The sequence below is a fragment of the Pezoporus flaviventris genome, unplaced genomic scaffold (genome assembly GCF_033815535.1).
Source record: "Pezoporus flaviventris isolate CSIRO_AGI_PZ_B2104156 unplaced genomic scaffold, CSIRO_AGI_Pfla_v1 ptg000035l, whole genome shotgun sequence".
Taxonomy (NCBI): domain Eukaryota; kingdom Metazoa; phylum Chordata; class Aves; order Psittaciformes; family Psittacidae; genus Pezoporus; species Pezoporus flaviventris.
The window spans coordinates 14,188,159-14,210,698 of NW_026892583.1; the positions used below are offsets into that span (position 1 = coordinate 14,188,159).

A 22,540-nucleotide genomic window follows, 5' to 3' on the forward strand; every position below is an offset into this window, starting at 1 on the left:
ATCAGGGCTTGGGCAAAGTCCAAATAGCTCACTCTTCAGAGAAACAAAAATCGTTATGGCACACATAAGAGCTGTTGGGAATAGAGGAAGAAAAGGTCTGCAGTTCCAGAAGTTTCTTTTTCTTTTCACCTCCCAGTTTGTTTACTTCTGCCTACTGTCACCATGTAAAAGCAGAGATATAGGTAATGTTGCCTCACCCAGGGCATCCATATTCACACATCCCTTCTTGCGAGTCTAGTCAAGTCCCAGACCTGAATTTCAGCTGCGGACAATAGCTGCTTTATCTGCCTGGGGGTGCATGAGCAGCTGATGTGTATTTTGCAACTCTGAGAAAGTTGATGCGGCTTTTGAGAGCTGACTTTGGTTGAAAATCTGTGCAGATGTGCCTCTGTGCTGGTGAGGGTTGCCCTGGCAGTTAGGATATGTACTCCCTTTTGCCTCTGCACATTTCCTGTAATGAATGGCAATGCTACACTCTCCGGACTTGTCTACAAATAAATGCGCTGCTAATGACCTGGTGTTGCAGCTGTTTGCTGGATTTGGTAAAGGCAAGTGGGGTTCATGTCTTCCTGTCAGCTGTCACCTGTGGTGGATAACGGGCTTTGAATTGAACTTCAGACTAGAGCTGATGTGTGACATTTTGTAAACACAAAGCCAGCAAGTTAAACATTTGAACAGTGTTTCATCAGTATTGCAAGGCTGATTCCTGCTCCTTCTGCTTTGCATGGTTTTGTTGGAAGGCATAAAGATGCGGTGTGGGTACAGAGAGGCATGTGTGCATCAGGTCTCTGCACAAGTCATCACCAGAGCCACTGCTGAAAGCAGAGGAGTGTGCAGTGCATGTCTTCCTGACACATCCCTGTTGTTTTTCTCTTTCACAGGGGAAGCAATACACTTGGGAAGTCTTATTGCTGCACAGGGTTATATCTTTCCAATCTCAGACCATGTTCTTACCCTGAAAGATGATGGGACGTTCTATCGTTTTCAGGTTGGTGAGCTCTCTGTGTCCCTTGTGGCCCCTTCTACTGTCCCTGCAATAATACTGCTGAAATCACCTGCTCTTTATCCCTAAACACCCATTAGGTCTCTGAAGCCAGGGCTTGAGGCTATCTTGTTAGAGACCTTAAGAAGTCATAAAGCCCCTTCAAAAGGATCTGCTTTAAAATCCCAAATTACTGCTTTTCTGATGCACAGTTTTCACATAAATAAACAGATATCCTGTGATTATTTTTGATATGTCAAGGCTGTTGTGCTCATATTTGAGCTAAACCAGAAGGAGAATGGCTTTCAGGTTCTAACTTTGGCAAGAATTGAGGAGCCACTGTCCTGTGCAAAATGGCCAAGGGCAAGCTTTGGAGTTGGGTACTCAAGCTCTTACACAGCAGAAGATTCCTGGTTACAGCTTGCTATGGGATAGGGCAAGCTTCAGGCTTTGGCTCTTTTGCAAAGGATATGTAACCTTGGCAGTCACCTAAGCTGGGACATCTCTATCCCTCAGTATCCTTGTGCCTCCAGATGTGTTAAATTTTTAAAGCCTCCTGCCTTTGAGTTCCATGCCCTGTCCAAAATCTGCTCCTGTCAACTTCTGAGATAACTGAGTGTTTGTGGTGCAACAGCTTTTGGACAGATTTTGTAACTTTAAATGAAGCAGTAAGTTCAAACCTAGAGTCTTGCTGCCTAATCCTGCTGGCTGACTTTGTGTTGATCTGCTGTGTGATCCCAGCCAGCTCCCTTATCTTTCCTATGACCTCTCTTCTGTTCACCCTTCTGTTCCTCCTTCACTTTATTTTCCCCCTCTTTTTTTAGTTTTTATTTGAAAAGCCTGTTCTTGCACCTGATGTTGCTGCTGCTCATACTCACTGTCCTACTGTTAATGTGATATTGTGTTATCATATAAGACCAATGGTACAGTGAACAATGCAGCCCAGGAGATCACAGAACTGCTCTTATCTCACCCCACCTTCTGGTTTCCTGGCTTCATTCAAACTAAGATTTTTCATTACAATTTCCTTGCTTTTCTGAAAGTCCTGCTCCCCTGTCATGTAAGACTTGACAGAAGCAAGGGTAATACTGATTGCCCTTTTAGTTGTATTTTTCTCTGTTTGAAGAATGACACCATAAGTCATTGTCCTGTGCATCTCTCAGTACCTAGATTTCAATGTAATTTACTTTCCCTTATTTTAAGCTTGTGTAAACCACATCATCAAGTTGTGGTTATTGCTTACTGACTTTTGTTTCCCTTATCTTTTCCTACAACTTTTGCTTACTCTTTGCCTGCTGTCATTTCCTGCAACAGTTCTCCTCAGCCATTTTCTGGAAAAATAACCTGATAGAAACATCTTTCTTTTCCATTACTCTCTCCTTGCCACTTTCTACCTGAACTTCAGTCCCTCCTTTAACAGTAGCTCATAATCTTGTGAAGTACATAAGATGTGTATTAGCAAGGAATGTTGAACCCAGATTGTTTGATCCCTCAGTGTTCTCGTTGTACTTTTGTACAAGGAACAATCTGTGTGTAATATCCTATGTCCGTTTGTGGCATTACATCAGTAACGTAAAACAGTGTTCTGTAATTTGGACACAGACATTCTTTTTCATTCATGTTAAAACTGAAATACAGCTACAGGTAGTAATATCTTGTAATTAATTGTAGCAACTGCAATATGGAGGCCTGGATAAAAACCAAAATCAGTAAGCTTAGCAGGACTTCTCTTTTCAGAATGATTCTAATCAGCTGATTTTTGACCTCTGGTATCTGTTGTATTTAAAAACTAATTTTTTGGTTAGGCTGCCAACCATACTTTATATGCTTGAATTAAGCATTTCTATTACCTGCAATGAGGTGCTAAAGGTGGTATCATCCTGGAAAAGCATCCTCACTTTTGCGGAGGTCTGTAGCAGTGTTTCCTCCGAGGGCTGAGACTGAGCCATAGACATTGTGATTCTTCTTTCTGCACCTGTATAATTCTTCTTTATGTACTTGCAATGTTTTTCTGCATCTGAGTTGTTTTTCATCTCTTTCATTATAAAAATGCATATGTTCTTTCTTAGGCACCATATTTTTGGCCTTCAAACTGCTGGGAACCTGAAAATACAGATTACGGTGAGAGTAGAATTATTTCATTGTAGAAAGTTAGTACAGAAAGCTTGTGATGGAAAAACTTGTCCTTAATTACTGTTGGCCATCTAAACCCTTCATCAGCAGAGTTACTTGTCAGACTGCAGCATCAGAGGCAGATACGTGCCCATCCCAAGTATGTGAAGTCCTAAAGTGTCTCAAGCCCATGGAACTATAGCTGTTGAGTCCTGTGAGGCCAGGGTTTTAACTACCATTACCTTCGTTCATCCATAGGTCTGTTCATTTTGGCAGAATTTATGGCAAGCAGAATACTACTCCTTGGGAATCTTAAATAATACCAATATTGCTTTTGTGGGAGAACATACTCTGATCTGTAGCTGAATCTGATACATTGATCAATAAAAAGTTACCTCATCTGGGCACTCATCTGGCTGATCAATAAACCAGTATAATCATGGCAACTCATAGTTAAAGTTTTCTGATATATGACTCCAGACTAATTTTTCCCAGAGCTGGTAAAAAAGAGAAGATTGAACATGGTTTATGAGCTAATAAACTGCAACATGATGTGTTAAACATGTGAGTGCCTGCAGACAGTTATAATACATAAAGAAAATATGTCAGTGTTGTTATCTTTAGCTGTCTGCATGCAACATTGCTGTCTCTTCCAGAACTGCCCTTCTTTCACAGATGAAATCCATTGTTGCATCCTGGTGTGGCATTGGGAGAGGAAGTGAATCCACATGTGTGCTCCTAAAAGAGAAGCCCCTGGAAGTCCTTCTTTTAAAGTATCTCATAATCTAAGATCAGTTTAGAACTTCTCCCTGAATAATCAGATTCTTTTCTTTCCTGGGCAATAATTACTCATCATTATAGATTCTGGGAATCATTTGCTGGGGTGGAGAAGTATCCTGCAATGGTATCTGTCATGTAATAGTTCATTTGCAGTCCCTCATCTGCAGGAAAGCTAGCACAGAGGTTTATGTGTTTATCCCAGTGAGGGGAACTGCTTAGGAGAAAACATGATGCTGTTCATTATATGCAAAATAATTTCCAGATTTTACAGACACCATATATAACTGTCTGAACTGTGCCAAATATCTATCTGTAAACATCAGAATAACAATCTGAAGAGGGAAGTTCTGGGTTTCTTTTTTTCTACAGTATCTGTAAGTAACTGGTTTTGCAGTCAGATTGTTGTGCTGCAAGGGCATTGAGTGGACCTGTGCACCTTAAAATAAAGTCCTGTGTGAGCTGGACAAGCTGCAGCTGCATTAGCCCTGAGCCCTGCAGTGACAGATTTTCATCTGTCCCAGAAATCTCTAACATATGTTTATAATCAGTCTTCGCATATCAGAGGTCTGTACAGATGGAGTCCTCCCAGGAATTAATCCCAAACTAGCAGTAGACCCAAATAAAACTGAAATCCCAGCAGCACTTCATATTTTTTTTATTTGCGTAGATCCACTCAGAGGACAGGAACTAAGTTGTTAATGGCAGGTCACTGCTTAGCATGAAGAAATACTGTGAGATGACTGACTAACTTTATTTGGTGTTGCAATGGCTTACAGAGGAACCTGCCCTTGAGATGTATAAATATACAGGAACTGACCACCTCTAGTTACTATGCATAATATTGGCTTATTATATTAATGTTAGAATTATAGGAATAGAATTACACGAGTAGAACTGGTTGGTCTGGGTTTTTTGTTTGGGGTTTTTTTTTCATATATTTTCCATAGAAGATTAGTTCTCCAATGAAAAACATTTATCAGGATGTCAGAAAATTGTATTTACCAGCAAACCAACCCACCAAGATTTTCAAAGAAAAGACAAAATTTTCTGGAAGAGATTTATTGTAGTTTTCTGTAGGTGATGCTTTGCCTTCCACTCAGCTCCAGTTTGGTATGCTGTTGGATAATAAGTACCTGGCCCTGGAGCTTGAGAAGAGGGCAGAACAGAAGGAAGCTATAAAATTCACATCTAGATTCATCCCAAATGAGAGCACTGGACCTCTATTATGTAGTTCAGACCTGACTGTATACCCAGGCTGTGCTGGGGACCATGTGTTTCAGCCTGCAATGGAAATGGGATGAGGAGCAGGTCCAGCTGAGGCTTTACCAGAAGGCAGCCTGGGACTGGTTTGGTGTTGTGCACTGAGCTCATCTTGACCCTCAAAATCCCAAACCACATCAGTTTCTGCAGTGTCTGCCTATGATGAAATGTGAGAAGGCTTTTCTTAACCATTTGAAATGTGTAGAATGAAGCATATGAATGTGTACGATTAAGCATATGAAAAAATGCTCATACCTTTAAAATGTGGCCCATGTTTCTATTTTCATTTCAATATTCTGAATTCTTTTGGTGGTTTTGTTTGTGGGGTTTTTTTTTGTTTGGTTTTTGCTCTGTTTTTTGGGGGTGTGTAGTTGGCTTGGTTGTTTGGTTTTGTTGGGGTTTTTTATTAACAAAAGGTGAAAATTGCAGAGCAGCTTCACTTTGGCAGGGATATTCCCAAGGTACTGAGGGGAACAGGTTGCTAAAGGTAAATCTTTTACCAGCCCCAGAAGCAATTGTGCCTTTTTCAAATATCTTGCTAGGTTCTGGCATCTACCCTCAGCACTTTTAAATTAGATGCCCCAGATGTTTAAGGCTTCTGAGATTACTAGTGGGTAATGTCAGCTGGGTATTCAACCCTCTCATTCCTTGACTCATGTTGCTTTCTGATAAGAACGAATAGTGCACTTTTTTTCCTTTTTTTTTTTTTTTTAAGATCTAATGCTAGTAATCTGTCTGTAATTATTTTCTGTTTCTCTCTTTAGCAATCTATCTTTGCAAACGGACCATGCAGAACAAAGCTAGGCTGGAGCTGGCAGATTATGAAGCCGTAGGTACACTGCTGCTAGAGCTTAAAGCTGGGGGGTGCAGGGAAAGCTTTGCTTGCTAATTGAATGCTGCTGTTTTGTACTTTGGGATCAGCAGCTACTGTGTCTCTTGTCAGAATTGTGTGAAGTTTGATCTGGACACAACATCAGGAACATTATTAGGGAATATCCCTGGCTTTGCAGTGTCTCAAAGTATCTCTGGCCATCTTCTCTATGGCCAGACCTTCAAGACTGGGGCAAATTACACAGAAGTTTACCTTGATTTCCTGTTAACCATTCCCAATTAATATATGGTACATATTAACGCACAGAAATTACAGATTTTCAGGTGCATTGTTAGTCAGTTAAATTGCTGATGACCATATGATTCTAGTTATGAAAGTTTTCAGATATCAGACTTGGACTGTTTTCAATATGCCTTATAGGAAAAACTATTACTCAAGCTTACTCAGGTCAAGTTTTCTGTTATGAAATGATTATCCATAAAAGTATCACCAACCTTGGCTTCAGATTGTGCAGGGTTTGAGTAGAGAGGAGTGGGAAGACAAGAGGCAGGAAGGACAGGGCTGGTATGAGTTTCTTTGAATACGAGCAATGTAACACTCTAACCAGCTGAACTTTTCTTTCTATCGTATTGACTTTGTTGTTGTTTACTAGCTTAATAATGTAACACCTGAATTTCAAGTGTGAAATTTTTCACTGGAGGGTTTGTTTACAAAATTTGTTCTACTGGATTTCTATGTCTGTTTATTTCAATGAAAACATTTATATTGCATATATTTTAGGGTTTTTTTTCCCAAGAATGGACTTTTCCCTTCTTCCTTACCTTCTGTGTTTTGGGACTTTTCTGCACATAGATATGTCTACATGACATTTGGTCTTCCAGTGAAGAGCATGCAAAAATTGTCACTTATCTAGTCCACCCTGAAAATGCATCCAGCGTTCCCAAGAGTTCTAATCTTGAAGTACAGGCATAAAGGAAGGAATATAATAATCTGCATGCACTTACACATCCTTTTGCTGAGTTTTCTCTTCTGCATATTGCTGATTTCATTATTAAAACCATTAAAATTTCTCACAGCCAACCAATTAACTGTAAGCACTCTAGAGGTCTATCATAAAGCAACAAAAGGCTGTTCAGCAGTGTGCCCACTCCCACACACATGCAGTGAGGCTTTGGCTAAGTACTTTTGCACGTTTGTCTACAGAGTGTAGCAATGCTTCAGTAATGATAAATAATTAGACCTTGGCAGTGTCTCATTTTTCTTGTGAATATTGCATTGCACAATTAGAGATTACTTCTGCATTCAAACTTTGTTCTCTTAATTAGAGACAATCAGATAAGAATGGCTCTAACTCTACTTAGTCATTATGGGAGCTTGAAGTCGATCCAGCAACAGAGTTGTAAGCACAAGTGAGAGAAACAGGCTTACAGGAGTGGGAAGAAGCTCTGTCCATGTAGAACACATGTTTGGAAATGTAGCGTGAGTGATTCTCTGAAGGCATCAGCACTGACCTGGAGTTTCCAGAAAGAATCTCTACAAAGCATTTCAGGGGACATCTCATGTTTAGGTTCTGCTTGTAGCATTCTGAGATAACTCCCCACCCCCAATTTATACCATTAGGGCAGAGGCGTCAATGATATGATTAAGCTTACATAATTTCATTCAGTTTTGTTGATAATCGACCAAACATAAGCATAATTCAAGTATTGCTTCAATTGATGATGTTTCATTGGTTTCAGCATATTTACACCAGAAGGCACATGTGAACATAATTTAAAGCAAAATCTTAAAAAAAAGAAACCCACAAAAATTGTTTTTGCAGATAATTACAAGTAGTTCTTCCTTGTAGTCACAGTTAAGGAAATCACCACAGTTCAGCACAGCTGTAAATCATTTGCTTAACTGTTTTCTTCTGTGTATACGGACTTGAATTTTTACATGGACTTGATGGTAACAAGGCCAAGCTTTATGCCTTGTGTTATACAAGAGTTTAAAGTAAATAATAGGAAAATCTCTTCTAGCATTGAAGTGCATGCACTTAAGTACTTCCTTGAAATGAAGGGAATAGGTATAAAAAAACAGCAGTAGAACTAATAGTGTTCATTTTCAAAATGAAAATTTGCAACAGTTGAACCAGCTGTAATGGAGAAGGGGGTCAGGTTAATGGTCCCATAGACCTCCTTCTCAGGGTGGGTATGAATATGTGACTTTAGGGTGCCATTTTAGCCTGAAATTCTGGCCATGTCCTGAGTTTGACCTTGAGCTGTGATGAAGTCACATCCACATCCAAATGTACAGATCATGACACTCTCTGTAATGGGTCTGGACCAGATCTCTTAGTTCAGATGTAGAGCAAGGCTGCATTTGGACCCAGTCTTTGCAGTCAGCTATATTCATTGTTCAGACAAACAAGCTGTTTCCTTTTGTGAATCATCCTGGCAGTCCCCAGCTTTCAGTGCTGTGCAGCTGCGTAATGCTCTCAGCGGTGACCAGGGCTGAGCAAATCAAGGGATGCTCAGGCTTTGCACCTCAGCAAAAGCCTGAAGAGAAGAGAGCAGCTGGGGGGGGAAGGGAAAGTGGGGATGAGAGGGAAATGTGCAGGTGGCAGCCATCTGCTATCAGAAATGAAAGTCGTCAGCTTCACAAAGCTTCTCGGTGTTATCTTTTGGGAACAAGTCCATCATTATTTTCATTGTAGAGCTCAAGCTGTCTTCATCACACTACATTACTTACCCTTGACAGGGCTCTTTTGGCTGCAGCTATAGGACTGCAGCCCAAAAGGATGCATTACAGCCTTGCTTTGCCTGCAAGATAGTTCACCCAAAATTAACACTGACTTCTGTGTCTTGAGTTTTCCAGCTTAAAAAAAAAAGAAAAAAGGAATAAAATAACCACCCACTCTGCTAAATGTAATCTTAAGCACTTGTAATTGCAAGGATTAGTTGTTCTTACTATTTTCGTCTTTTGTCAGGAAAACTTAGCAAGACTTCAGAGAGCATTTGCAAGAAAGTGGGAGTTCATCTTCATGCAAGCTGAGGCCCAAGTGAAGTGAGTAATCCTAAAGTACTGAACTGCACTAGTATTTACAGCTGCGAAGGGAAGGGGATTCCGTAAAGATGGAATTTCTTTGTCAAAAACTTTACTGTGATAAAGCTCTGAAGGTGTTGGTGAGTTTTAATTGCTGGCAGCCTAGAAACGATAGAGAGCAGATTCTGAAATTTTGTGCCAGAATCTGAAAGATGGGTTTAATCATCTGTACGTGGAAATGTTGGTGAGGATCTCCTGAGCCTGTGCTCACCATGGGAGCTTGGGCTATTCACTTGCCCATTCAGCTTCTACTTTTGTGAAGTATTTTTGTATTGCATTCTTTACAAATGGAAAGAACGGCACTTTGTCCTCTGTCTGTGTTACTGTATGCTAGTAAAGTGTGTAAGTCTAAAACTATTGCCACTTTAAAGTGATTGTAAAGGTGGTATTTACAGCAGACTGGATTTGGTTTTCTCATTTATACCAATCTCCAGTTGATTTTATTCTATCTCCCCTCTCTGCAGTCTGACTTGTATTCTTAATTAGAGTGGAGAATTGGGTACCACTTACTTGAAACTTTCTCAGATTTAGTACTGGGATTTTTCCTATCCTCTGCTCATAATTTAAATCTGCCTTCCCCCCCCCCATTTTCCCTTGTGAAAATAGTTTGAAGCCTCTTAATGTTTTGAGCATGTTTTCATTATTGCTGCAAAATGGGTATGGTCCAGACTTTGTAGTCTAGTGTCTACAAGCTAGTGCCTATAACTGTACATGTCCATTTTGTACATGTAGTTGTCATAGAATCATAGAATAGTTAGGGTTGGAAAGGACCTGAAGATCATCTGGTTCCAATCCCACTGCTGTGGGCAGGGACACCTTACACTAAATCATATCACCCAAGGCCTTGTTCAACCTGGTCTTGAACACTGCCAGGGATGGAGCATTCACAACCTGTCTGGGCAAGCCATACCAGTGCCTCACCACGCTCATAGTAAATAACTTCCTTCTTATATCCAATCTAAACTTCCCCTGTTTAAGTTTTAACCCGTTACCCCTTGTCCTGTCACTACAGTCTCTAATGAAGAGTCCCTCTCCAGCATCCCTATGGGCCCCCTTCAGATACCGGAAGGCTGCTATGAGGTCTCCACGCAGCCTTCTCTTCTCCAGGCTGAACAGCCCCAACTTCCTCAGCCTGTCTTCATGCGGGAGCTGCTCCAGTCCCCTGATCATCCTTGTGGCCCTTCTCTGGACTTGTTCCAACAGTTCCATGTCCTTTTTATGTTGAGGACACCAGAACTGCACACAATACTCCAAGTGAGATCTCACAAGAGCAGAGTAGAGGGGCAGGATCACCTCCTTTGACCTGCTGGTCACGCTCCTTTTGATGCAGCCCAGGATACGGCTGGCTTTCTGAGCTGCAAGCGCACACTGAAGCCGCCCCATGTTAAGTTTCTCATCGACCAGCACCCCCAAGTCCTTCTCCGCAGGGCTGCTCTGAATCTCTTCTCTGCCCAACCTGTAGCTGTGCCTGGGATTGCTCCAACCCAGGTGTAGGACCTTGCACTTGGCATGGTTAAACTTCATGAGGTTGGCATCTGCCCACCTCACAAGCGTGTTGAGGTCCCTCTGGATGGCATTCCTTCCCTCCAGGGTATCAACCGAACCACACAGCTTGGTGTCATCGGCAAACTTGCTGAGGGCGCACTCAATCCCACTGTCCATGTCAGCGACAAAGATGTTAAACAAGATCGGTCCCAACACTGATCCCTAAGGGACACCACTTGTTACTGGTCTCCAGCTGGACATTGAGCCATTGACCACAACTCTTTGTGTGCAGCCATCCAGCCAGTTCTTTATCCACCGAGTGGTCCATCCATCAAATTGATGTCTCTCCAATTTAGAGACAAGGATGTCGTGTGGGACAGTGTCGAACGCTTTGCACAAGTCCAGGTAGATGACATCAACTGCTCTACCCCTGCCTATCAGTTCTGTAGCCCCATCATAAAAGGCCACCAAATTGGTCAGGCAGGATTTCCCCTTAGTGAAGCCATGCTGGCTGTCACCAAGCACCTTGTTGTTTTTCATGTGCCTTAGCATGCCTTCCAGGAGAATCTGCTCCGAGATTTTGCCAGGCACAGAGGTGAGACTGACTGGTCTGTAATTCCCTGGGTCATCCATTTTCCCCTTCTTGAAAATGGGGGTTATATTTCCCTTTTTCCAGTCATCGGGAACTTCACCTGACTGCCATGCTTTCTCAAATATGATGACCAGCATCTTCGCAACTTCATTCGCCAGCTCCTTCAGGACCCACGGATGGATCTCATCAGGACCCATGGACTTGTGCACATTCAGATTTTTAAGATGGTCTCGAACCAGTTCCCCTCCTACAGTGAGCGCAAGGTCTTCGTTCTCATCTATGAAATGGAAAAGCTGGTAAAGATGGCACATGAGAACACCAGTACTGATGCTGTACCACAAGAAAGAATTTGCACTTTCAGTATTAGATGCTAAAAAGTTAAGTAACATCATTTCTTGAGGGTGTGGCTGAGGCATGTCTCTATCTTTGATTATCCCTTTGGATTTTGATTAATTCTTTGCTTAATAACATTGTAATTATGCACTATTTAAGTACATTGGTAATTATCCTTTAAAACACAAGGCTATTAAGGGATTTTTTTCTGACCACAACACCAGTGTTCTGTTTGGAAAAGAAGATTAGAAGTTACAATAGCAATTGTACTTTCAGTTACTTAAAAGTTTATTGCCAAGTTAAAAAAAAATAAAATTAAGTTAAAACAAGATTCTGTACTCTATTTACAGCATACAATTAGTACCTAAGAAAGAAATGTAAATATCAGATTCTTTGTGATAACTGTTGCTTATTCATCTTCATTCTGTTTTCTTTGAAACATAAGCATGGACTGGCCACTGTCAACTTTTTTAGCTGGCTAGTTTCAGCTTCTTGATTGGCAGTTCCTGTGATGGCTCAGTGTTCAGGTTTCCAAGAAGGCAAGGCTGGAATACACAGTGCAATTCACAGCCCTGAGTTAACTAAAATGGAAAACAACCCAAAACACCTGAAAATGTCCCTCCTCCTTATCAAGTTCTGCTCTGCCTTGCATGTCTTCACTTGCACACAGGATTACCATTGCTATACCTACACTGCTCAAAAAACATAGCCATAGACCATCTAATATGTTGCATCTTCCTAGTTTAAAATGTGAAATACTGAGTTAGTTTAGGGATATAAGCTGAGAACCTGGTTTGAGCACAAAGCACCTGTGAAGACAACTCATGAAGCCCTCAGAAAGTCCCTCCAATTTCTATGTGCTGTGTGGTGTGAGATTGGCAGAGGACTCCACCTTCCATTTTGGCCTTTGTTCACTAAAAGTAGTTTTGGACTGAGTGTCTGCACTAGCTCATCAGTGCAGTACAGTGACTGCTATATGGTGGCTGCTCTGTCTATGTGTGGGGTGGTGCAGAGCTGATTTCTTGTCTCAGCCTTGCAGGGGAATATTCAGAGTGATACCAAACTGTGGAGGACTTGGACTTTCAGTGGGAAGGGGTGTTCAGGAGCTCCAGCTTCAGTCTTCTGTTTCTTATCTTTTGGTACATTTCTAATTGAGGCTTAACTGAGGATCACTGTCCCTTCAAAAGGAAGTCATAAGGGAGAGAACCTGATGGTCAGAAGTCCCACCTGGTGTGGGTTTTTTTCCCCTCACTGGTTTGATTTTCTGGGTGGCAGCAATGTGGGAACCCAGCAGAGGGACAGTGTCAGCTCTTCAGTTCTGCTCTTGAGGTGGAGGCTGTTCCTCCTTCCCTGTGCCTCATCCAGCCTCTGCAGGTGGATCTTGCAATCCAGTGGTGACTTTGCTGTGCCCACATGTAGAGCTGGGCATGGGAGTGAGGCACCAGACATGAATTGCTCAGTGCTGCCAAGAGATAGGGTAACAGTTGCTTTGAACAGCCTCTGGTGTCCTTTGATGTGTGTGTTTTGAGTGAGTCAGTTCTCTGGCAGCATCAGGGCTGAAATTACGGAGTTACTGTTGTGCCAGCCCGATCTTGTGTCTCTTGGGTGAGTGCTGGTTGTCACCCTTTGCTCTCCCAACACCAGCACATACAAGCAGAGCCAGTGTAAGGGTTGGAAGCTCTGAGAGGGGTAGTCATGAGTGCTGCCCATGTTGCTGCTGGGAATGCCTGGGAGAGCTGCCACTTTGCAGTCTGGTCATGCCAGTGGTGCTACTTGGGCACCAGGGTGCAATGGGGCTTCCTGATGTGGAGCAGCACCAGCCAAGAACTTCACCTGGTGTAAAGAGGGTCACTTTTGAACTTTCTGTTCATGAACTTTCTGCCCATCAAGTCAGGGTCTGGGACCAGAGTATCAGGAAAGGTTTTTTTTCCTCAGCAGGTAAAAAAAGCACATGTTAAAATAAATTTTCCACGTTAAAAGGAAAATCTCTTTTGACACATACTGGAGTAAACACCAGTGATATTTTGTTCATGGTGCATGGCCTTGTCAGTGGGAGTGTGACAATGTTGTACAAAAAAAGTGGATTTCTGTATTTTTTTGTCATGAGGTTAAAAACCCCAGCTAGGAACTGTAACAGAGAAGAAAGTGTTTCTTGTACATCGACTCATTTGTTTCTGTTTTTCTTTTCAGAATTGACAGAAAAAAGGATAAAACAGAAAGAAAGATTTTGGACAGCCAAGAAAGAGCGTTCTGGGATGTGCACAGGCCTGTGGTAAAGCTTTTTTTGAATGATGAGTCTTTCCAGGTTTTGACAGAAAAGTTTTAATACTAGTAAACTGCACTATGCACAAAGATATTGCCTTCAAAGTCACCACATGGGTTTTTCTTACAGTTTGAAACGCACCAAGTATCTACAAAATAATTTTAGACATTCTAGCCTTGTGCATGCCTGTAACTATTGATTTGGAAATATACGATAAATGTGAAGTTTTGAAGATTAATGTGCATATGAAAGAAAAGCAGCTTACCAGGTTTGTCTCAGACTTCCTAGAAATAGCTCCTCTCTTAGCTGAGATACTTCCTTTTGGTGCCAAAGTTATGAGTAAACGGATTGGATATTGAGATGCCAATATTAGGTGTATGCAGTCTTTTGTTTAGCAAGGATAATTTATGGGACACAAACTTCAGGAAAGAATTTTGGACAAGATCTAATTGTATATTTTAGAAAGATAATGTAGCACGAATATTGTAAATGGAGTAGTAACACAATTACCATCTCTTTTCAGCCAGGCTGTGTGAACACCACGGAAATGGACATTAGAAAGTGTCGTCGTATGAAAAATCCACAGAAGGTGAAAAAGGTCAGATTGGGTTTCTGGAATATGAACAGAAAAAAAGTGCCTTGCACATATCAGTTCCATTTTATTCTAACTGGTGAATTTACTATCCCATTTTACCAGCAGAGCAGTGTAGACTGGGTGATAAGTAGAACTGAGAAGGGCATTAAGGACCTGTGTCCCAGATGTCTGCTGGCTCTGCATGCACATAAAATTAAATCAATTGGCAAAAGTACCAAGATCCCATATTAAGAAATTATTTGGGCACAGATTTTTTCAGAGCTGTTTACCAGCGTTACTCATTTCAAAGGCTGGATCATTAGCAACCTGGTATCTTGGACTTCCAGCAAGTTCTAGCTGTTCTGTGTATATAGAATCACAGAATCATTTAGGTTGGAAAAGACCCTTAGGATTACCAAGTCCAACCATTAACTGAGCACTGCCAAGTCCACCCCTTAACCATGTCCTTAAGTGCCACGTCTACACATCTTTTTAAATACCTCCAGGGATGGCGACTCAGCCGCTTCCCAGGACAGCCTATTCCAATCCTTGACAACCATTTGGGGTTTTTGGGGAAGAGAGTTTTCCTAATATCCAATCTAAAACTCCCCTGGCACAACTGGAGGCCATTTCCTCTTGTCCTGTCACTTGTTACCTGTTTTGGAGAGAACACCAAACTCATGAACTTCCATTGGTAGTTCAATTGCAGCAGAGATATGTCTTTTACATGTGAATTTGAAATAAAAAGCAAAAGCACTAAATGAAAGGGGAGCTGATATTACTTTCAGTGCAGGCCTATGTCCTGAAAGTGAATGTCAACAAGTCAATCTGCAGTTTTTTGTTTAGAGAGGTTCACATGAACTTGAACCATTGACAGGCACCTGGTTAATCACTTTCTTCAATGTGTATTTTTACAACAAGAAATTGGACTAAGTGAAAGAACATGGCATGGGATTGGGTTCTAGTCTTTTCCTCCTCTACTTAGTTGACCACAGTGACCACTCCCAGTGTTCATCCTACAAGTGTTGACAGAGATCCTAAAAATTATCAGCTGCATTTTAACATTTAAAATAAACTCTTTTCTTAACATGCCTGTGGACCTTCCAAGTGCAGGTATCTGCAGGAACAGTCTGATTTGTAAATTTTGCTCCAGGCTGACTGATTATTGACCTGCGTGGGTATAAACACAGGTCAATAATCAGGTAGGAAATTGCTGATTTGTTACCTCACTGTTTTGCATACTGCACTTTTCATCATTGCATAAGAGAGAAAAATACCGTAATTGCTGTTCTGTTTGTTTATTGGTTCCTCACAGTCAGTATATGGGGTTACAGAGGAGTCTCAGCCCCAAAGCCCTGTACATGTGCCCTCCCAACCTGTACGCAAAACTACAAAAGAGGATTTCCGGAAACAAGTAAGTAGATGGCTGTATGGCTGCTCTTCTGAGAACTGTTATATGAAGGGGGAAAAAAGCACGTAAAGCTACTGAGGTATCAGCAAAACCAATTTTATCCTTTAACTGTCCTTGATCCTCACACACTTCGGGTAAAGCAGTAAGTATTTAAAGACTAAAGTAATTCTATGATAATATGGCTTATGGGTAATACTGACTTTTGAATTGACTACTATTCTGTCTGTGGACCAGTACACAGATTAATTTCAGGTTCACTGAGGATATCTAAAAAGTGGGCACTGACATAGGCTAGGGAAGAAGCCAGCATTCTGGGGCACAGGCTGAAGTAGTCAATTCAGTGCATTATTGTTAGACTGTACGTCAGAGCTTTTAGGGAACTAGGAAGAAGTTATTTGCACAATCATTCCAAGGAGCAGCCAGCCGACTCACATGTCCTCGCCCTGGCACAGGGAGCTCTGCCTCAAAATTCCTCTCCTGCAACAAGCAGCACTCACTGAAGCACAGGCAGGAATCGCTAGGTCAGCATTTTAGCAAAGGCAGCTTTGAGCATGTTTCTTAGCCAGTTTTAGGGGGGTTCTTCTGAATTAAAACTGAACACAAAATTTCTTGAGCTTTTTCCATCATAGGCAACATAGGCTGCATAGTACTGTGAAGAAGTGTCTCATAGCAGAGTGCAAATGTGATATAAAACTGTTATTGGTCTTGTGATGCCAGTCAGAGAAATGAAGAGAGTAGTGTGGTGTAAAAAGGGGATCATATTGCATCTTGAGTAGTCTACGGATGTTGGTCCCAAATATGGGCCTCTCCTGCTTTTAATAATGCCGTAGAATCACTGAATAGTTAGGGTAGGAAAGGACCTCAAGATCATCTAGTTCCAACTTTCCTGCCATGGGCAGGGACTCCTCACACTAGACCATGTCACCCAAGGCTCTGTTCAGCCCGGCCTTGAACACCGCCAGGGATGGAGCATTGACAACTTCCTTGGGCAACCCATTCCAGTGTCTCACCACACTCATAGTAAATAACTTCCTTCTTATAGCCAATCTAAACATTCCTGATCAGACTCAATTCTAACTGGGCCTTAGGTTTTCTGAGCTAAAGAAAGCTTTCATCTGACGCTTTCCCTGGGGCCCTGCCATAGGAAATGCAGACTCCTATTGGAAGCAGTTAATAAGCTTCCTCTAATACCAAGGGAAGGGTCCCATTTCCTTCCGAGTTGCTTCTAAGCTGTTTGGAAACAAAAATCAATAGTTTGTTGGGATATGATCAATGTATGTTCTAGAGCTCTTCGATTGTTAATGTCCTTGTCATCTCTCTCCTCAGATAACTTTTCTGAACATGCAGATAGAGAGACATTGTTTAAAGATGTCCAAAGTAGCAGAAAGGTGAGTGTCTTGTTTGCATGATTTCCCATTGATTTCTCATGCCCAGTTTGGCATTTCCAGCAATAGAGAGTGGACAGTCATACTGTAAAGGCAAAAGAAATATTATTCACAAAAGGAAGAACAGTTGTAGTACTTTCGTTTCCCACTCCTTCACAACCCTAGAGTTTATTTACAGAAAAGTCATTCCTGTTTCAATTTGAAAATTCCCTTTTTTCTTGGTGGATGAAGCCTCAAAGCTCAGCTTGTTAGCCTCGCACAGATCTGGGGAAGGAGCTGCATTTGCACCTTCTTGCAAGTGGTGTTCATGTCCATGTTCATACGGGAGTTGTAGGGCCAGTTTCTGCTTCCGTTTACATATATGAAACCCTATGGGAGGTACTGGAGTTGTACCTGGACTACTCACAGCAGAGTTTTAAGAGGTTGATTTCTCATAGAGGCAAATTAAGGCACAATTTGACTTGCAGAATATTTAATTCTGGTCAGAAAATGTGAACAGGTAAAGAACAAGCTCAAATTTGATTGAGAGTAACAGCTCCTCAGGTACTTTCAAGTTATGCGCATTTGCAGAGGGATCACTGAGACAAGCACAGGGATTGACATGCTCTTCAGTAACATCACTTTTAGAACAAAACCATGGTGGACATGAAGGATATGATAAGGGCTCGTGCCTTCTAGAGAAATAATAGAGTATTATTTATTTAAGCAAGTTAAAAAGAGATTACCCTCTGAAATGTGCATTGCAGTGCTCACATCCGTAATTAGCAGGTGTATACTAAAATAGGCAAATTAAATGGCAAGAGCCACAAAGTAGATTCCTATTGGCTCATAAAGTTTAATAATTAAAACAAAAATTCATCCAATTAAATAGAAAATATTCAGAGGCTCCTTGAAATTCTGCATTCACGATACTGTATCATTGAAATTAGCATGTTCATATTTATGTTCCGGGCTTTCTGGTTCTTTTTCATTAGGAAGATAATTTGTGCTTCACCAAAAAAAAGTAATTTTGTACTGAGTTTACCTACAATGACCTTAATATACTGAGACAGTAATAATTTCCAGGCTGGTAATTTACTAGCAAGCAGATTTGGTTTGCTTGACTTTTTTCTATGTAGGTATTTATTCAATAAGAGGGACTCAATAAAATTCATTCATTCCTGTTCATCGAAGTCCGTTCACATGACACACCTGTTGTTCAACTTCATAGAAGCTACTGACCTTGTAAATGTAATGCCAATGTTGAAAGAAAAAAAGATATTAGTTTTCAATAAAATTGGACAGAAAGTTTTCCTGATTTTAAAGGGCTTTGTTGTTTTTTTTTATTGGTCCCAAATTGGAGAAGAAAATGTTGCTATCAAAACCTGTCACATTGATAGCCAGGAGAAAACCAAATAAAATGAGAATAATCAAGAAGTTCTTTTCTTCTGTTTTGAAAGTTTTATTTGAAATTATAAAGAATGAAAATCATGGCCATGATATTTATATCTTGTGAAGAAGTGTTTTGTTATGTGATGACATTTGGGTGGCAGTGCTGCTGGACAGTCCCAGGTCTTGATGCAAAGAGTGGTGGGAGGCACAGCCTGGATGTGGAGCATCACAGAGCAGGCAGGAGAGAAACAGATGGACTGATGGGTCCAGTGGCTTGGCAGGGGTTGGGGTAGGTGAGAAGGAATGAATATGGATGACCTGAGTTGAACAGTTGCCTGAAATAAAAACCTGTGCAGCCTGAAAGTCCAATGTAAAATGCTGAATAAAACTGCCAGGAACAAATCTGCTGCGTGAGGAGGTGCTGTTACTAGCAAGTCACTTTTCAGGCTGGACCCTGCTTTCAGGACTAGCTTAAGCAACAGTGTGGCAGATCAGGGGAGCAGGAGATGATTTCTTGGCATAGTCCTTTCAACAGCCAAGCCTGACAGTGGCGTCACCTGCCATTTCTTTCAATACAGCACAAAGGCATTTTCAGGCAGGATGAGGAAAGTAACGAGGAGAAAATAAGGCAGGGGGTGGTGGGGAAACAAGCTGCTGTCCAATATGTTCTAGGAATAAGGTGTAAAGTATTGTAATAGTGATAGATCAATCACATACATTTTCTATTAATGTAAGCTATTCTATGGGAGAGCCTTTGTTCAGTAGAAGGGGAATGGAAAGGCTGTCAATAGGTTATCCCAGCTCCCATGAAGTATCCATGACCAGTCCTAAACGTTTACTTCCCCCTCCTTCCTGTTTTCCTTCCAAGAGTAGATCTGTACCAACTGTGGGAGCAGTCATCCCTCAGCCGTGCTAGGCACCTTGGAAACTGTTTTCTTCTCCTTTCTTCTCCTTTCTTCCACATCCTTTCTCACTTGGCACCTGCACACTCTCAGGTTTAGGATTTAGCAATAAGGCTTGAGAACTGTTGAGCAGAACAATCAATACATTCTACCTACTCTTTTCCCTGACTGCATTGTGCAGCATTAATACAATTCCGCTACATGTGGCATCACACTAATGGGTGCGAAAATTGGGGCATTGCAGCATTTTCCTACCAGAAGCAATCTCAGCTCCCTAGATGAAAATCTGTGCTATCCTTTCAGATCTTCAAAGTTACTGTAAAGGCTGAACAGGGCCCCCTCATTGTGAGACAGCTGGCTTCTTCAAGCAAGCTCTGCCCCTTTAGTGAACTCTTCCCACCACCTCTTCTAACAGAATTACAGTGCATCACCTTAAAACCCAAAAGCCCAGGTTTGCATTTTGTCAGAAATGCTTTTCCCCATAGGAGTCCCCCTCCTGTAGTCTCCATTAGACAATGAGACAATGATTCTGCTGCTGTCATTATACTGAATCAGCAAAGTGTGCTTAGCAATTCCCCCTTGTTTCATGTAATTTAGTTTTTCCCCTTTTATTTTTGCTAGTGCTTGTACTAGCACCTCTGATGCCTTCTTACTATTTTATTAGGAGTAATTCAGGTTTCACAGCAGATACCTCCTGATTGATCCTTTTTGTTGGTTTTTTTTTTTTTTAAGCAACCCTCTCTCTCACTGATGTCTCAGGGATTGCTGCTGCTCTCTGAAATTGGACGCTGCTCCATCCTCCAACCCTTGACCCACAGCGGTCATGAAATGTAATTAATGAAATGAGATGAGACAGCCCTCAGTGCCCTGAGGGGCAACGGGAACCTGCTGTGGTTAGAAAAGTGTATGATTTTAATGCCTCATGATAAGAGCTAGGACAAACAAAAAAGAAATAATTACTGTAGAGCAGGTCAGGGAAACTTTCTGCCTTTTGTGACCCTTTGTTTTGCAGGGTCTTTTCATTCTCCTGCCTTTTGAGATACTGAAGACCAGAGGTAAAGTTTATCATGGACAGTCACAGTGCAAGTAGATTAGTTGTTCAGTTTGATCAGACTCAATTAACTTAGTTAATTACTTGGCAGGCCTAGGCAAAAAATTAAGAAGTGCCTTAGAGTATTTCCAGTATAGACTAGGATAAATTTCTTTTGATTTATTTTATATATGCTGTCTTTCTTTTGTAAAAAAGTGCCCCTAGCCCCAACCCCAGTGGAATTCCTGAAATCACTTATGCAAGCAGACACAGAAAGCTCTTTGAATCTCATCCTAGTGAGGATTAGACACTATATGTCTTATCTGACTCGTTATGAAACAAGCCAGTAGAAAAGCCAGGTGTTTTTCCAGCATGCAAGTAATTTACTACATTCTAAGTTGATTATTATAAACTGCCATTGAAGTGTTTTACAATAATGCCATTAGACTAAATGGTATACCAAAGTAACAAAAAACATGATCTATAGCTTGAAGCTTTGATGCTCAGGTCTGTGAACCCCAGAAGATATAAGTATATTCTCAGCTACAGCCCATGACCCTATTTAAACATGTTGCTCCTCATGACCCTATTTAAACATGTTGCTCCTAACACATAAAGTTAAGTGGGTACAAAAGTCTGCAAAAAACAAAAAGGCAAGAGGCAATAGCAACACCAGCAAATGAACAGGACATACATTTCATAGTCACCCCTTGGCTCCTGGGGGGAAATCCTACCTTAGCAATCCATTTGTTGCTTCATGGGGCTTTTTGTGGGCACATCAACAGAGGCAAGTTTGAGGAACATCCTGCAGTGAGCTGGTGGGTGTTTGCACAGAAATCCTGGCCTGCATCATCCCTGGGAAATGGGACTCCTGTGGTGGCTGAGAAACTGGCTAATCCCTACAGAAATAAAAGGAAACAAATAAAAAGAAGAGAGGAGAAGCTGTGTCTCTCTGATGTGTGACTGAGTATTCAGGCCCTGATTCTTTTTGATTCTTTTCTTTTTTTTTTTTTTATACCTGCCAGTTTAATAGCCTACACAGAGCAGTATGTGGAATATGACCCCTTTATAACACCTGCTGAGCCTTCCAATCCCTGGATAAGTGATGATGCAGCATTGTGGGACATTGAAATGAGGTAAGAATTGGTCGTTCTAAGTAATTTTACAGTTGTCTTGCCATTTTGTTTGTGTGGTTTCCCCACTGCCCTATTTGGGTAGGAAGTTGTATGTCTGTGACTTGACAAGATATGAGTACATAGTTAAAGTTTAAACAGGAGCTTAAGCTTTATCACTTCTGGGAATTATTCAGCCTTTCCACTACCATATGACCTGATGTGTGAAATGCTGTAAGTCAGGTAACAGACATTCTCATGCCTGTTTAAGACATGCAGACTCGGGTCTTAAGAATCCACAGATAAGACACGGTAAAAAATATCTGTTCCAGCACATTTCCTTTGACCCTTGAGATCCTTCTCTCTGATCCTCCTTCTGCTGCGGTACTTCAGCCCTGCTCCTGTCCTGGGGTCCCATGAAAAATACGAGACGGGTTATAGGGCAGTGGCCATTCCTGCTGTGTGGAGCTGTATCTGACACAGGAGCCAGAGGAGTTTAGCTCACACATAATGTATGAGACCTGGCAGGTCAGAATTATAATAGATTAACAAAGCGAGTTGAGGCCGCACCTGCTAGTGAACAAGCTGGCCTGTCTCTGTTATGGTGTCTAATAGATGAAAAGGAGATTGAAAGGCTGTAGGAACTCCAATGTTTGGCACCTCAGAGAGTTTCTCCAAAAAAGCAAGCACAGCACTGCAATTTAGCTCATCTTTTGCCCATGAGATGTTGGTGCAAGGGAAGTCTGCCCAGTGTCTACATCTCTTGGTATCACAGGCTACCCACAGCCTTGTAGTGGAACTGAAATTGTCCTGCCTGCGCTTTTGCCTAGCAGCTATCACAGCAGGTTTGAATGGAATCACCATGCCATGTATCACCATGACTGCTCACACGCATCCTGTGGCCAACTACTGCAAGTGTTCAGTGGCTTCTCATTTAACTGCTGCTGTTCAGCACCAAATCTGAACTGGGAGCTCTCTTCTTTGAAAAGAAAATGCCAAATTAATCCTGTTTGGTTTTGAATAATATTG

At 41.5% G+C, this 22,540-nt stretch overlaps 1 protein-coding gene across 9 annotated transcripts in view; it reads left to right on the plus strand.

Annotated features, from left to right (window-relative positions):
* Nucleotides 1-22,540, plus strand: part of RGS6 (regulator of G protein signaling 6) — a 291,990-nt gene that overhangs the window by 222,002 nt on the left and 47,448 nt on the right. For all 9 annotated transcript variants that reach the window (XM_061462703.1, XM_061462707.1, XM_061462706.1 and 6 more), the window contains 9 exons: nucleotides 882-988; nucleotides 3,052-3,103; nucleotides 5,899-5,963; nucleotides 8,938-9,014; nucleotides 13,654-13,735; nucleotides 14,250-14,324; nucleotides 15,616-15,714; nucleotides 17,038-17,099; nucleotides 21,425-21,535. In XM_061462703.1, coding sequence (XP_061318687.1) covers nucleotides 882-988; nucleotides 3,052-3,103; nucleotides 5,899-5,963; nucleotides 8,938-9,014; nucleotides 13,654-13,735; nucleotides 14,250-14,324; nucleotides 15,616-15,714; nucleotides 17,038-17,099; nucleotides 21,425-21,535 — 730 coding nt within the window. The remainder of the gene's footprint in view (nucleotides 1-881; nucleotides 989-3,051; nucleotides 3,104-5,898; nucleotides 5,964-8,937; nucleotides 9,015-13,653; nucleotides 13,736-14,249; nucleotides 14,325-15,615; nucleotides 15,715-17,037; nucleotides 17,100-21,424; nucleotides 21,536-22,540) is intronic.